The sequence below is a fragment of the Enhydra lutris genome, unplaced genomic scaffold, assembly GCF_002288905.1.
Source record: "Enhydra lutris kenyoni isolate GAN:26980312 unplaced genomic scaffold, ASM228890v2 scaffoldscaffold21, whole genome shotgun sequence".
NCBI classification, from domain to species: domain Eukaryota; kingdom Metazoa; phylum Chordata; class Mammalia; order Carnivora; family Mustelidae; genus Enhydra; species Enhydra lutris.
In genome coordinates, this window is record NW_019154105.1 from 37,868,233 (window position 1) to 37,880,957 (window position 12,725).

Genomic DNA, 12,725 nt, shown 5'->3' on the forward strand with positions numbered 1-12,725 from the left:
TCAGTCCTTTATTGGTAAGTCATTTGCAAATATCTTCTCCCATTCCATAGGTTGCCTTTTAATTTTATTGATTGTTTTCTTTCTTGTGCAGAAGCTTCTTATTTTGATATGGTCCTAATAGTTTATTTTTCCTTTTGTTTCCCTTGCCTCAGGAACATACCTAGAAAAGAGTTGCTATGACTGATGTCAAAGAGGATATTGCCTATGTTTTCTTCAAGGAGTTTATGGCTTCAGGTCTCACATTTAGGTCTTTAATTGATTTTGAATGTATTTTTGTGTATGGTGTAAGAAAGTGGTCCCATTTCTTTCTTTTACATGTTGCTGTCCAGTTTTCCCAACACCATTTGTTGAAGAGACTGTCCTTTTCCCACTGGACATTCTTTCCTGCTATGTTGAAAATCAATTGACCATATAGTTCTGGGTTTATACCTGTATTTTATATTCTGTTCCATTGATTTATGGGTCTGGTTTTGTGCCAGTACCATACTATTTTGATCACTATAGCTTTGTAATATAATTTGAAGTCCAAAATTGTGATGCCTTCAGCTTTGCTTTTCCTTTTCAATGTTGCTTTAGTTATTCAGGGTATTTTGTGGTTCTATGTAGATTTTAGAATGGTTTGTTCTAGTTCTGTGAAAAAAGCATTGGTAATTTGATAGGGATTGCATTAAATGTGTAGATTGTTTTGAATAGCATAGACATCTTAACAATATTTGTTAACCCATGAGCACGGAATGTCTTTCTATTTGTGTCATCCTCAATTTCTTTCATCAGTGCTTTATAGTTTTCATAGTATAGTTCTTCTACCTCTTTGGTTAGGTTTATTCCTTGGTATGTTATTATTTTTGGTGCAATTGTAAATGGGATTTTTTTCTTAGTTTCTCTTTCTGTTGCTTCATTATTGGTGTATAGAAATGTAACAGATTTCTGTACATTGATTTTGTATCCTGTGGCTTTACTGAATTTGTGTACCAGTTCTAGCAGTTTTCTGGTTGAGTCTTTCGGGTTTTCTCTGTATAGTATCATGTCACCTGCAAATAGTGAAAGTTTGATTTCTTCCTTACTAATTTGCCTTTTGTTTCTTTTTCTTGTCTGATTGCTGTGGCTAGGACTCCCCATACTGTGTTGAATAAAAGTAGTGAGAGTGGACAATCTTACCTTTTTTCTCACCTTAGAGGAAAACCTCACTTTTCCCCCATAGAGGGTGATATTAGCTATGGGTTTTTCATATACGGCTTTTAAATGTACTTTGTTGAGGGTTTTTATCATGAATGGATGTCGTGCTTTGTCAAATGCTTTTTCTGTATCTACTGAAATGACCATATGGTTCCTATCCTTTTTCTTATTAATGTGATGTATCATGTTGATTGATTTGTGAATACTGAACCACACTTGCAACCCAGGAATGAATCCCACTTGATTGTGATGACTGATCTTTTTAATGTATTGTTGAATTCAGTTTGCTATTATTATTATTTTTTTCTTATCCAGGATTAATTTAATTTTAAAAACAAATACAAGCTATCAATTCACTCTTCTCAACTCAACTGGACAGTCTACCTGTGGTATGACTGTCAGGTAAAAACATACATCTTTACAACTTGGTGGTCCCAAGTTTTTTAAAAAAACCATTTCACAGAAAGGAAAGAAATATGAAAACAGCTCAAGAAATACACTAACAAGCAAAAATATATGGGGAAAGAGGAACACATAGTTTTGACTTAACTGAAGAAACTGAGAGGAGACTGGTCTACATAGGGAAATGTGCATCCTGGAAAGTCAGGTGTGAAAACTTTAGAATAGGAATTTATATGACTTGAATCTCCCCCATTTCCTGAATAAAAACGACATCTTGTGGTATTTATACTTCATGGCTCAGACACCTACCTCACTTGGCTTTATCCTTCCTCACTTTAGCCTTTACTTAAAAGGAGTCTGTAAAACTTGGGGATATAGCCTAAGAAGAAAAATAACCACACCCAATATTCCCCTTTCTGTGGCTACTTTAGACCTTTGTTACTAGAAAATTCCTGAAGAAAATTTAAATATAAGTCTGTGGCTTTACTGAATCAAGTCCCCCAGTTAATATTTAGAAAACACCCTCTGTTTGGGCTAGTAACATCGTTGATGGTACCTATCATAGAGGGATAGCCAAACAAAGTCTGTGTCTCAAAACCAGTGTTAAATCAATCTCAGGGTTGAGAGGGGGAAAAAAGGGGAGTCTAAAATCACAAGAAGTGCAGACATATTTAGGACCCTTGTCCTTCTGGATCCACGCTTCCTTCAGGATCTTCATCATTGTAAATGTTCTCTGCCATTTGCCACACTTGCATGATATTGTCTTCTGATACAGAACAAATCACCCAAGGTTCATTGGGATTCCAGGAGAAATCAGATATCTTGGCAGTGTGACCACCATGAATAAACAACAATTCTGGTGGCCCATCTTCTGCATCTTCCGGGGATTGTTCCTCTCCAATTTTACTTAAATCCCAAACATTCAGTCTGCGATCAGTACCACTGGAAGCCAAAATGGTCTCATTGTGAGGCGACCACTGAACCTGGAATATTTCATCCTTATGTGATTCAAAGGAATACAACTTAAGTTTCAGATTTCTCAGATCCCACAAGGCAACAGTCTTGTCGGCTGATCTTGTGGCCAGAATGAACTCACTGTAAGGATTGAAAGATAGGCAGTTCACTTCAGCAGTGTGAGCATCAACTGAGTGGCTTGGTTTGGAAGTATTGTTTGAACGAGTATCCCAGATCATAAGTTTTTGATCATCAGCAACTGGCCCAAACAGAGACTCATGGAGCAGATGCCAGGAAACATCTTCTACTACTGCTGTATGCCCTGTAAAGATGGTCTTCGCATCCACAACTTTTCCTTCCTTTGGAACAGCACTGATGTCCCAGAGGCAGATGGTGTAGTTGTCTGAGGCACTAAGTAAGTGCCCACTGAGATTTGGGTTCCAAGAAAGTCCATAGCCTTCCTTCTGATGTCCACGGAGACGCAAGTCTGGGTTGCACTCTCCAGAAGGGTCTGGTTTGGAAGGATGTTTTGTATAGTCAAAAACAAGAACATCACTGGATGGAGTCTTTGTTGCAATGATGCAAGGGTTCTGGGGCATATAACGTGCCCGGTTTACTTCTCCTTCATGGTTGATCTTGATTTCTATTTCAATTTTTCCACTAACTGAGCCAAAACCTCCAAATTCTCCTTTCTCACTGTCGTAGTGTGAAGCATCAAACTGAGCATCATCGTTAGGGAGCTGCACACTGGCTATCACGAGATGGTTCTGTTCATCGGACGTGTGTGTTCCCAGGACAAGTTGATGAATGCTGAAGTCTTTCCCTTCTGGTCTGGTTACATCTGGAAGCCACTGCGCAGTTAGGCTAGGCCACTCCAGGGCATGGGTCATCACCAAATCATAAAGAAAAGGGGTGTTCTTCTTCCATATTTTGTACTCTTCGTTGATCACACGTTCTTCTACTGCGTCATCAAAGGCTGCTTCCTTGTCGGCCATGGCGGGCAGGCAAGCCGGGGGGAATCCCGGGGTCGAGCGTTGCGGGAGGGGCCAGTTTGCTATTATTTTATTGAGGATTTTTTTATCTATGTTCATTAGTGATATTAGCCTGTAGTTCTTTCCTTTAGTGGTGTCTTTATCCAGTTTTGGTATCAGGATAATAGTGGCCTCATTGAATAAGTTTGGAAGTTTTCTTTCTATTTTTAGTTTTTGGAATAGTTTGAGAATAGGTATTAACTCTTCTATAAATGTTTGAAAGTGGTCCCCTGTGAAACCATCTGGCTCTGGACTTTTGATTGTTGGGAGTATTTTTTTTGTTTTGTTTTGTTTACCGATACCCTTCCTTCCTTCCTTCCTTTTCTTTTCCTTTCTTTTTCTTTTTCTTTTCTTTTCTTTCTTTCTTTTTTTTTTTTTTGGATTCTATTTCATTGCTGGTTATCAGTCTGCAAATTTTCTATTTCTTCCATTTCAGTTTTGGTAGTTTAAATGGTTCTAGAATTTATCCATTTCTTCTAGGTTATCCAATTTGTTGGCACATATTTTTTCGTAATATTCTTCTATAATTGTTTGTATTTCTGTGGTATCAGTTGTTATTTCTTCTCTCTCATTTGTGATTTTATTTATTTAGTCCTTTCTCTATTTTTTTTGATAAGTCTGGATAGAGGTTTATCAATTTTACTGAGTTTTTTCAAAGGACAAGTTCCTAGTTTTGTTACTCTGTTCTATTATGTGTGTGTGTGTGTGTGTTGTGTGTGTGTGGTTTTTGTTTGTTCATTTGTTTTTAGTTTCTATATAATTTATCTGCCCTTATCTACTATTTCTTTTCTTCTGTTGGTTTTAGGTTTTGTTTGTTTTTCTTTCTCAAGCTCCTTTAGATGTAAAGTTAGGTTGTTTATTTGAGATTTTTCTTGCTTCTTGAGGTAGACTATGTTTTTAAAACTTCCCTTTTATGTATTTTTTATTTCTTCTTTTATTTGCTGATTGATCCATTCATTGTTTAGTAGTGTGCTACTTAACCTCCTTGTATTTGTGGTCTTTCCAGATTTTTGCTTATAATTGACTTCAAGTTTCCTAGCATTGTGGTCAGAAAAGTTGCATGCTATGACTTCAATATTCTTGTATTTTTTGATTTTTTTTGTGGGATAGTATATGATTTATTCTGGAGAATGTTCCATTTTCACACATGAAGAGCATGTGTGTTCTGCTGTGTTAAGAAGGAATGTCTGAATATATCTGTTAAATCCATCTGTTCCAGTGTATCATTCAAAGCCATTGTTTTGCTGTTAATTTTCTGTGTAGATGATCTGTGCATTGATGTAAGTGGGGTGTTAAAATCCCCCACTATTATTGTGTTATTATGTATTAGTTCCTTTTGTTTGTTATGAACGATTTTATGTGTTTGGGTGCTTCTCTGTTGGGTGCATAAGTATTTACAATTCTTATATCTTCTTGTTGGATTGTCCTCTCTATTATTACATAGGGACCTTCTTTTTCTCCTGTTACAGTCTTTGTTTAAAGTCCAATATAAGTATTGCTAGTCTGGCTTTCTTTTGACATGCATTTGCATAATAGATCTTTCTCTATCCCCTCACTTTTAATCTGCAGGTGTCTTTAGATCTAAAATGAGTCTCTTTCAGGCAGCATACATATGGGTCTTGTTTTTCATCTATTCTGTCACCTTTTTTTTTGATTGGAGCACTTAGTCTATTTACATTCAAAGTAATTGTTGATAGATACGTATTTATTACCATTTTAGTATGTATTTTGTGGTTGCTTCTAAAGAGTTTCTCTGATCCTTCCTTATCTTTATTTCATGTTTTGCTGATTTTCTTCAGTGATATATTTGGATTTCCTTCTCTTTATTCCTTGCATATTTATTAGTGGTTTTAATTTGTGGTTACCATTAGGTTTGCATATAACCTCATTTCATATAGCAGTCTATATTCAATTGATGGTCATGTAACTTTGAACCCATTCTTTTTTCCTGTCCTCCCCACATTTTAGGTATATGTTATTATATTTTATAACCTTTCTTGTTGAATTCCTTGGCTGATTTTTTAATAGAAATATTCACATTTACTGCTTTTGTTTTTCTTACCTTTATGCTGTCAATTTTGGTCTCTTTGCTCCACTCAAAGAGCCCCTTTTAATATTTCGTGGAGGGCTGGTTTAATGGTCATGAACTCCTTTAGTTTGTGTGTTTCTGGGAAACTCTTTATCCCTCCTATTCTGAATGATAGCCATGCTGGAAAGAATATTCTTGCCTGAAGATCTTTCCCATTTAGCGCTTTGAATATATCATGCCACTTTCCTCTGGCTTGCAGAGTTTCTGTTGAAAAACCTCGTGCTAGCTCTGTGGGTTTTCCCTTGTAAGTTACTTATTTCTTTTGTCTTGCTGCTTTAAAAAATTTTTTTATCACTAGATTTTGCCAATTTAATTACAACATGTCTTAGTGTGGGTATGCTTTTGTTGACTTTGATGGGTGTTCTCCATGTCTCCTGGATCTGGATTTGTTTCCTTCTCCAGATTAGGGAAGTGTTCATCTACTAGTTCTTCAAATAAATTTTCTGTCCCCTTTTCTCTCTCTTCTTCTTCTCAGACCCCTATTATATGAATGATAATTAGGTTTGATGGAATCACTGAATTCCGTAAGTCTATTCTCATTTTGCATAATTCTTTTTTTTTTTTTTTTTCTCTTATGTTGGACTTGATTCCTTTCCATTAGTCTGTCTTCTAGGTCAGTAATTCATTCCTCTGCTTCTTCCATCCTGGTGTTCATTCCATCAAGTGTGTTTCTCATTTCATTTATTGAACCCTTTATGTTATCTGCTATGTTATTCCTTATCTCTATGTTACAGGTTTCACTTATGTCTTCCACTCTTTTCTCAAGTCCGGTGAATATCTTATGATCATTGCTTTAAATCCTCTATCAGGCATGTTACTTAGATCTGTTTCACTTAGAAATAAGGTTGTGGCCTTGTTCTGTTCTTTCACTTGGGGTAAATTTCTCTGTCTCCTCATTTTGTCTGCCTTTTTGTGTCTGTTTCTTTGTGTTAAGAAAGTCAGCTATGTCTTCTGCTCTTGAAAGTAGTGACTCTATGAAGAAGAGGTCGTGGAGTCCCTTGCAGCACAGTGGCCCGTGTTCACCAGAACTTGACTCTTCAGTAGAGTATCCTGTCTGTGTTGCTTATGCCCTGCTGTTGTGTTGGAATCACTTTTCCTTTCAATGCAGTCATCTGCATTGTCTCATTGCCTGATGTGGGCTGTGCTTGCCCTCAGGGGTATTAGTGGGACCCAGGCAGACCAATTCTTAGGGGGCAAGACCGCTGGGGAAATTGAGATGGGGGTGGTGGTATTAGCAAAATTTGGGCTGGGCCCCTAGTCATATGCCAGATCTCCAAAGTGCTAACTAAGGGCTACATCCTTGGGTGGCTAGGGACAGGAGGCTGGGGGGCAGTTGTGTGATGATGGTTAGATATGCCTAGGCCTGGTGTGAGATGATGGCTGGGGGTGCATGGCTGGGCATGGTGTGCTAGCAGCTGTGGACCAGGTGACAATGTGGCGTGTGCATGGCTTTAACAAAATCTGCCTTAAGCTCAGCACCGAGGCTAGCAGGTTTGGAGTGGGCGAGTCCTCAGGAGAACTTGTGGTCATGGTGCACTGCCAGCAGATTGAGTAGCAAGTCCCTCTTGGGTTTTGATACAAATGTCATAACAAAATGATGTCTTTAGTATCCTCTAAAGAGAACAGGAAGTTAAAGGACAGGTGCTTTTATGTTTCCATTTAATTGTCTTTAGTTGTCTCTTGATTTGTTTCTGATTCTCTAGGAAATCAAATGGGAGCACCACCAACCAAACAAGTAACACTTATAGAGTCTTGGTGATGATATTATTCATGCATTCACTTATTTAACAATAATTTATGAAGAAATATCAGGTAGGACTTAGAGAATAACTTAAATTTCCCTGGAGGATCTTAGAATGACACAGGAATACCTCAAGCCAAATAGTAACATACAAGCAAGGGTTCCCAAACCACTGTCTAAACCTGGTGTCTTAAGATATTAGGTTTTTTGATATCTACATTTACCAGCAATACATGGACTCCTGGCATATTTAACTGAGGAATGGTTTGGATTTACCCTAAGATTCCTAGCCATAGACACAGATTTTTGCAGATAAGTACTTTGAATAATGCATGGGGGGGGGAGAAAAATTAAGGATCCTGACATGATTTCATATTGCATGCAGAAAATGCTGTATGCTAAAATATCAGAATGAGAAATACTCAAGGTTCTTAAATGAACTGTTGCCAAGTCAGAGCTGTCCTCTCAGAGATGCCTTGGCACTGAATGTATCAAGGATGTTCTCTTTGGAAGAGGGATGGATATCTATGCCTTCTTTTCAATCTCTCTAGGAATCCTATGCAAGGAAAAGGCCCACCCCTTTTCTCTTCCTCTTTTATTCTGTTTCAGGGGATACATGGTAAATACATTTAGGAACCAAGTTGGAGAGGAGACATTGATACTATTTCCATTATACAAATGCATGAATCAACCTCACTCCAGGATTCTACATAAGATACAAGAATATAAACTATGTATGAAATATTAAAGGAAAAATGATTGAATTAAAAAATGAGAGATTTTAAAAATAGCTAGGCAGATTCGAAAAAGCCCTCTCTTCCCAAAAGCTTTCACAAATCAAAAATATAACTGTTGAAAGCTTAATGCATGAACAGAGTGGACACAGCTGAAAAAAAAATATTGAATTGGAAAAGACCTAAAATAGTCCTCTGGACAGCAGCATGGAGAGCTAAGAAAATTGGAAATATGATAGAGAATCAAGAGAAATGGAGGACAGACTGTGGTGGTCCAGTGTAAACTCAATTATAGTACAAAAAAGAAAAAACAGAGGGAATTGAGGAAAGACATTATTTGATGAGATGTTAAGAGAACTTTCCAGAACAGATAGAATACATGAATTCATGAATATAGGAAGCATGACATATACCAGTAATTCAGAATATTGTAGACACATTATGGCAAAATGGGAAAAATAAGAGTATTTTCAAGTAAACGCAGTTTATCACCAATAGACCTCCATTAGTGGAGCTTCCAAAGGAAGGAAATAACTCCAGCAGGAGAGTCTGAGCGGCCGAAAAGAAAGGTAAGTCAAAAATTGGCAAGTTTCTTAGCTTTGGATTTTGTTGTTACAAAGAAATGTAGGGTCCAGGGAAGAGTAATTTTCCGTCTGCTGTGCCTTTTCTGTGGATGACCGATGGCTAAAAGTAATAGACACGAACATATTTTGGAGGGAAAGATAACTCACTGCATTTTTATTGCTTTTCAGCATTTCCGATTTAGGTCTAAGGTAATAAGCTGCCGGCACTGAGTTCTCATCGCGACAGTACCACTCTTCCAGAAGCTTGGTGTCCAGCTTTGCCTCTATGGCGGCATCCAAAATCATTTCAAACTCTGAGGCTTCAACTTCTCCAGGGATTCGAATGTTCCCATACTTTTCACCTAACAGTCCCTGTGTATCCACAAGAAAGTTCAGGTTAGTGTATCACCAAGAAAATTCATTTTAGTATTCACATTGTGTAGGTCAGTTTAATATTTATTGAATAGTAAATAGAAACAAGATACATGTTCTATCACTTTTCTCTTTTAATCATGGTGGGTACTTTTTCCCCATGCATTAGTTAATAAGTAGTTAGATTAATTATGTTGTAGTTATAATAAATTCATGTAATAAAAATTGAGTTTGCATATCACATCAGACAGATCCAAAATACAGAGTTTTATAACAAGTTTATTTCCCCAAAGTTTACATAATACAACAAAAGTTGTTCTACTCTGAGATTTTTGTTTGTTTGTCCGTAACAAAGACGAAAGGCAGGCTGGGTTCTATGAAACAGCAAACACGTAAACTCTCAAACAAAAAAATTGCTTTGTGATGAATTAGATTTTCGAAGGTACGAAAGAAAGTAGGAAATCACTAAATGGGATACTACTATGGACCCCACTGTAACTAAAAATATAAGTAAGATATCACTTTCCCTTTATTAAACTGGGAAAGGAAAACATGCTTGGTGTTATGTGAAAGTGTGAGAAGATCCCCGCACAGTGCTGGTGGGTGTGTAAACTGATCCAATATTTCACTGAACAGTATTCTGGCAGAATGTATTAAAAGCCTTCAAAATTTATATAACTGTGGATTTGGGAATTTTTCTTCTGAGAAATTATCTTTAGAAAATAATTAAGGATGTGCATAAAGATTTATCAGAATATTTATGCTGATACCGTTTTAACAGGAAGGACTTGGCAAAACAACCTAAGTGTCCTGAAAATGGGAACAGTTTAAATGTACTATAGTACCTCTATTCAGAGGATACAGCAAATCATGTTCTCGAACTGTATTGACGTAGAAAGATTTTTTTTTTCAAGTTTTTATTTAAATTCTAGTTAGTTAACATACAGGGTAATATTAGTTTCCTGTGTAGAATTTAGTGATTTATCACTTATATACAACACCCAGGGCTCATCACAAGAGCCCTCCTTCTTCCCCATCACTCATTTAACCCATCGCCCCACCGCCTTCCCTCCACCAGTTTATTGTTTATAGTTAAGAGTCTGTTTTCTGGTTTGCCTCTATTTTTTTCCTTTTTCTCCCTATGTTCATTGGTTTTGTTTCTTAAATTCCACTATGAGTGAAACATATGGTATTTGTCTTTCTCTGACTGACTTATTTTGCCTAGCATAATACTGTCTAGCTCCATCCATGTCATTGCAAATGGAAAGATTTCATTCTTTTTTATGGCTGAGTAATATTCCTGTGTGTGTGTGTGTGTGTGTGTGTACCACATCTTCTTTACCCATTCATCTAGTTGATAGACATTTGGGCTCATTCCATAATTTTCTATTGTTGCTAATGTTGCTATAAATATTGGGGTGCATATATCCCTTCCGATCAGTATTTTTGTATCCTTTGGATAAATACCTAGTAGTGCAATTGCTGGATCATAGAAGATGTTTATGGGGCGCCTGGGTGGCTCAGTGGTTTAAAGCCTCTGCCTTTGGCTCAGGTCATAATCCCGGGGTCCTGGGATCCCACATCGGGCTCTCTGCTTATCAGGGAGCCTGCTTCCTCCTCTCTCTCTCTCTGCCTACCTCTCTGCCTATTGGTGATCTCTGTCTGTCAAATAAATAAATAAAATCTTAAAAAAAAAGATGTTTACAATATACTATTAAGTGAAAAGGTATGTTACAAAATAATATGTATAAGATGATTCCAATCTTTTATATATATTACATTACATATATTATTATATATTCCAATGTTTTATATATATATTTTATATATATTACATATATATATACACGAAGAAGATTGTATATGTAATTATATATAAACATATACATAAGAAAAATTTATAAGAATGCACAGCAGTATCATCAATGGCTATCATTGCGAGGCTTTACATTTACTTAGGTTGTTTTATGAATTTTTTTAAAGTTTATTTATTTATTTTTTTTTAGTGATCTTTACACCCAATGTGCGACTTGAACTCACCATCCTGAGACCAAGAGTCACATGTTCCACCGACTGAGCCAGTCAGGCGCCCCTGAATTTATTGCTTTTTTTATTAAAACTTTTTTTCTTTGTAGTACACATTATTATTTTGTAGTCAGAGAAACAACAGGCACTGAAAGATTTTAAATCTAGTGATGCTGTCTACGTTGCTTTATGGAACAACATTTCTCAAGCTTCCTCTAGAAGTCTGTTTAAGCCTGTGGTTCTCAAAGTGTGGTCCTCAGACCAGCAGCATTAGCAACACCTGGGACTTACTAGTTCTGCAAATCCCCAGGTCCTATTGCAGACCCACTGAGTCAGAAACTCAGGGGGTCTTGCTGAGCAATCAGTGCTTTAGCAGTTCGTCCAGGTGGCTGAACCACTGGTTTAAGCTAATAAAAGTATTACCTTATATAGCATCTGGTATTTCAATTACTCTTCAATGCCTAGTAAAACAAGGAAAGGACATAATGGAACCTTAAGACGAATCTATGCATCCAAGACAACTTGGTTTGCTTTATGGTGTCCATGGGAAGGTTTCTCTTTAATCTCTGGGCAACTTCATCCTTTCGTCTTGTTGCCTAGCATCTTTACCATAAGCTTCAAGCTCTGTTTCCCCACTGGAAAGTGAATTAAGGCTTGGCTTCCTTGGGGGGCAATTCTTACTACGTCTACCGCCTATCACTGTAATATCCACAGTGTTTTTTCGCCTCATACAGATAGGTGAGAGAATTAAAGTCCCGGGTAGATCTGTGTTCAAGCTAAATTCATAACCTAAACTCTATTGCGAGATAGACCTCAACCATAAGGGTTGAGGCCTGAGATGCATAGAAAATTAAAAAAAAAATCCTGTTTGTTAAATAAATGAATGAACCAGAATAGAGAAGAATTCTTTAGACTGTTCTATTATTTTTTTTAAAAAGATTTATTTATTTATTTTAGAGAGAAAGGGAAGGAGGGGGAGGAGAGAGAGAGAGAGCATGAAAAGGAGGAGCAGAGCGACAGAACAGAGAATCTCAAGCAGATTTTGCACGGAGCACAGAGCCTGATGTAGGGGTCCATCTTACTACCCTGAGATCATGACCTGAGCCGAAACCAAGAATCGGGTTCTTAACTAACTGCACCACCCAGGTGCTCCTAGACTGTTCTATTCTTAGCTGAAGCTTCCTCTTGTATTCAGAGATAATATTTCAGCTCACAAGAGGTGAAGTAACAATTTGGGAAGGCACTAGTCTTGTCTGCAACCTTCATTTCAGTCTACAGTCTTTTAATAAGTCCTGTCTAAACACATCCCTGGTTGGGCCATGCCTTATCTCCTTGGACATGATCCATCTCATCTAACTGGCTCACTCCCGCTGACAGTGGCTAACTGCACTTAGTTAGGTACAACTTACTTGTCCTCCTTGGCTACATAAAGGCCCTCTGGAAGGGCCTTGGATGGAGGGACAGCCCCGCTTTGGTCTCCATTATTTCAGCATGGTAAACGAGGGTCTACACAGGGTTCTTTTGAAATAAGGGTGTTCTAACCCCAACTCACTGGACCAGCCTGAAGGCCAAATGAGACCACTTTAATTTCAATCTGCATTTATTTTGGGCTATTCTTTTTTTTTTTAATTTTTTTAA

The 12,725-nt window shown here is 37.3% G+C and overlaps 1 protein-coding gene and 1 pseudogene across 2 annotated transcripts in view; both read right to left on the reverse strand.

The window, feature by feature from the left end:
- The window catches only part of LOC111149025 (NACHT and WD repeat domain containing 2), a 181,612-nt gene that overhangs the window by 17,293 nt on the left and 151,594 nt on the right, over positions 1 to 12,725 (reverse strand). The window contains exon 4 of the mRNA XM_022505913.1: positions 8,859 to 9,062. Within this exon, the coding sequence (XP_022361621.1) occupies positions 8,859 to 9,062 (204 nt within the window). The remainder of the gene's footprint in view (positions 1 to 8,858; positions 9,063 to 12,725) is intronic.
- On the reverse strand, positions 1,489 to 3,573 carry LOC111149026 (annotated as a pseudogene). The gene has a single exon (XR_002640733.1). The product of XR_002640733.1 is annotated as a histone-binding protein RBBP4 pseudogene (transcript).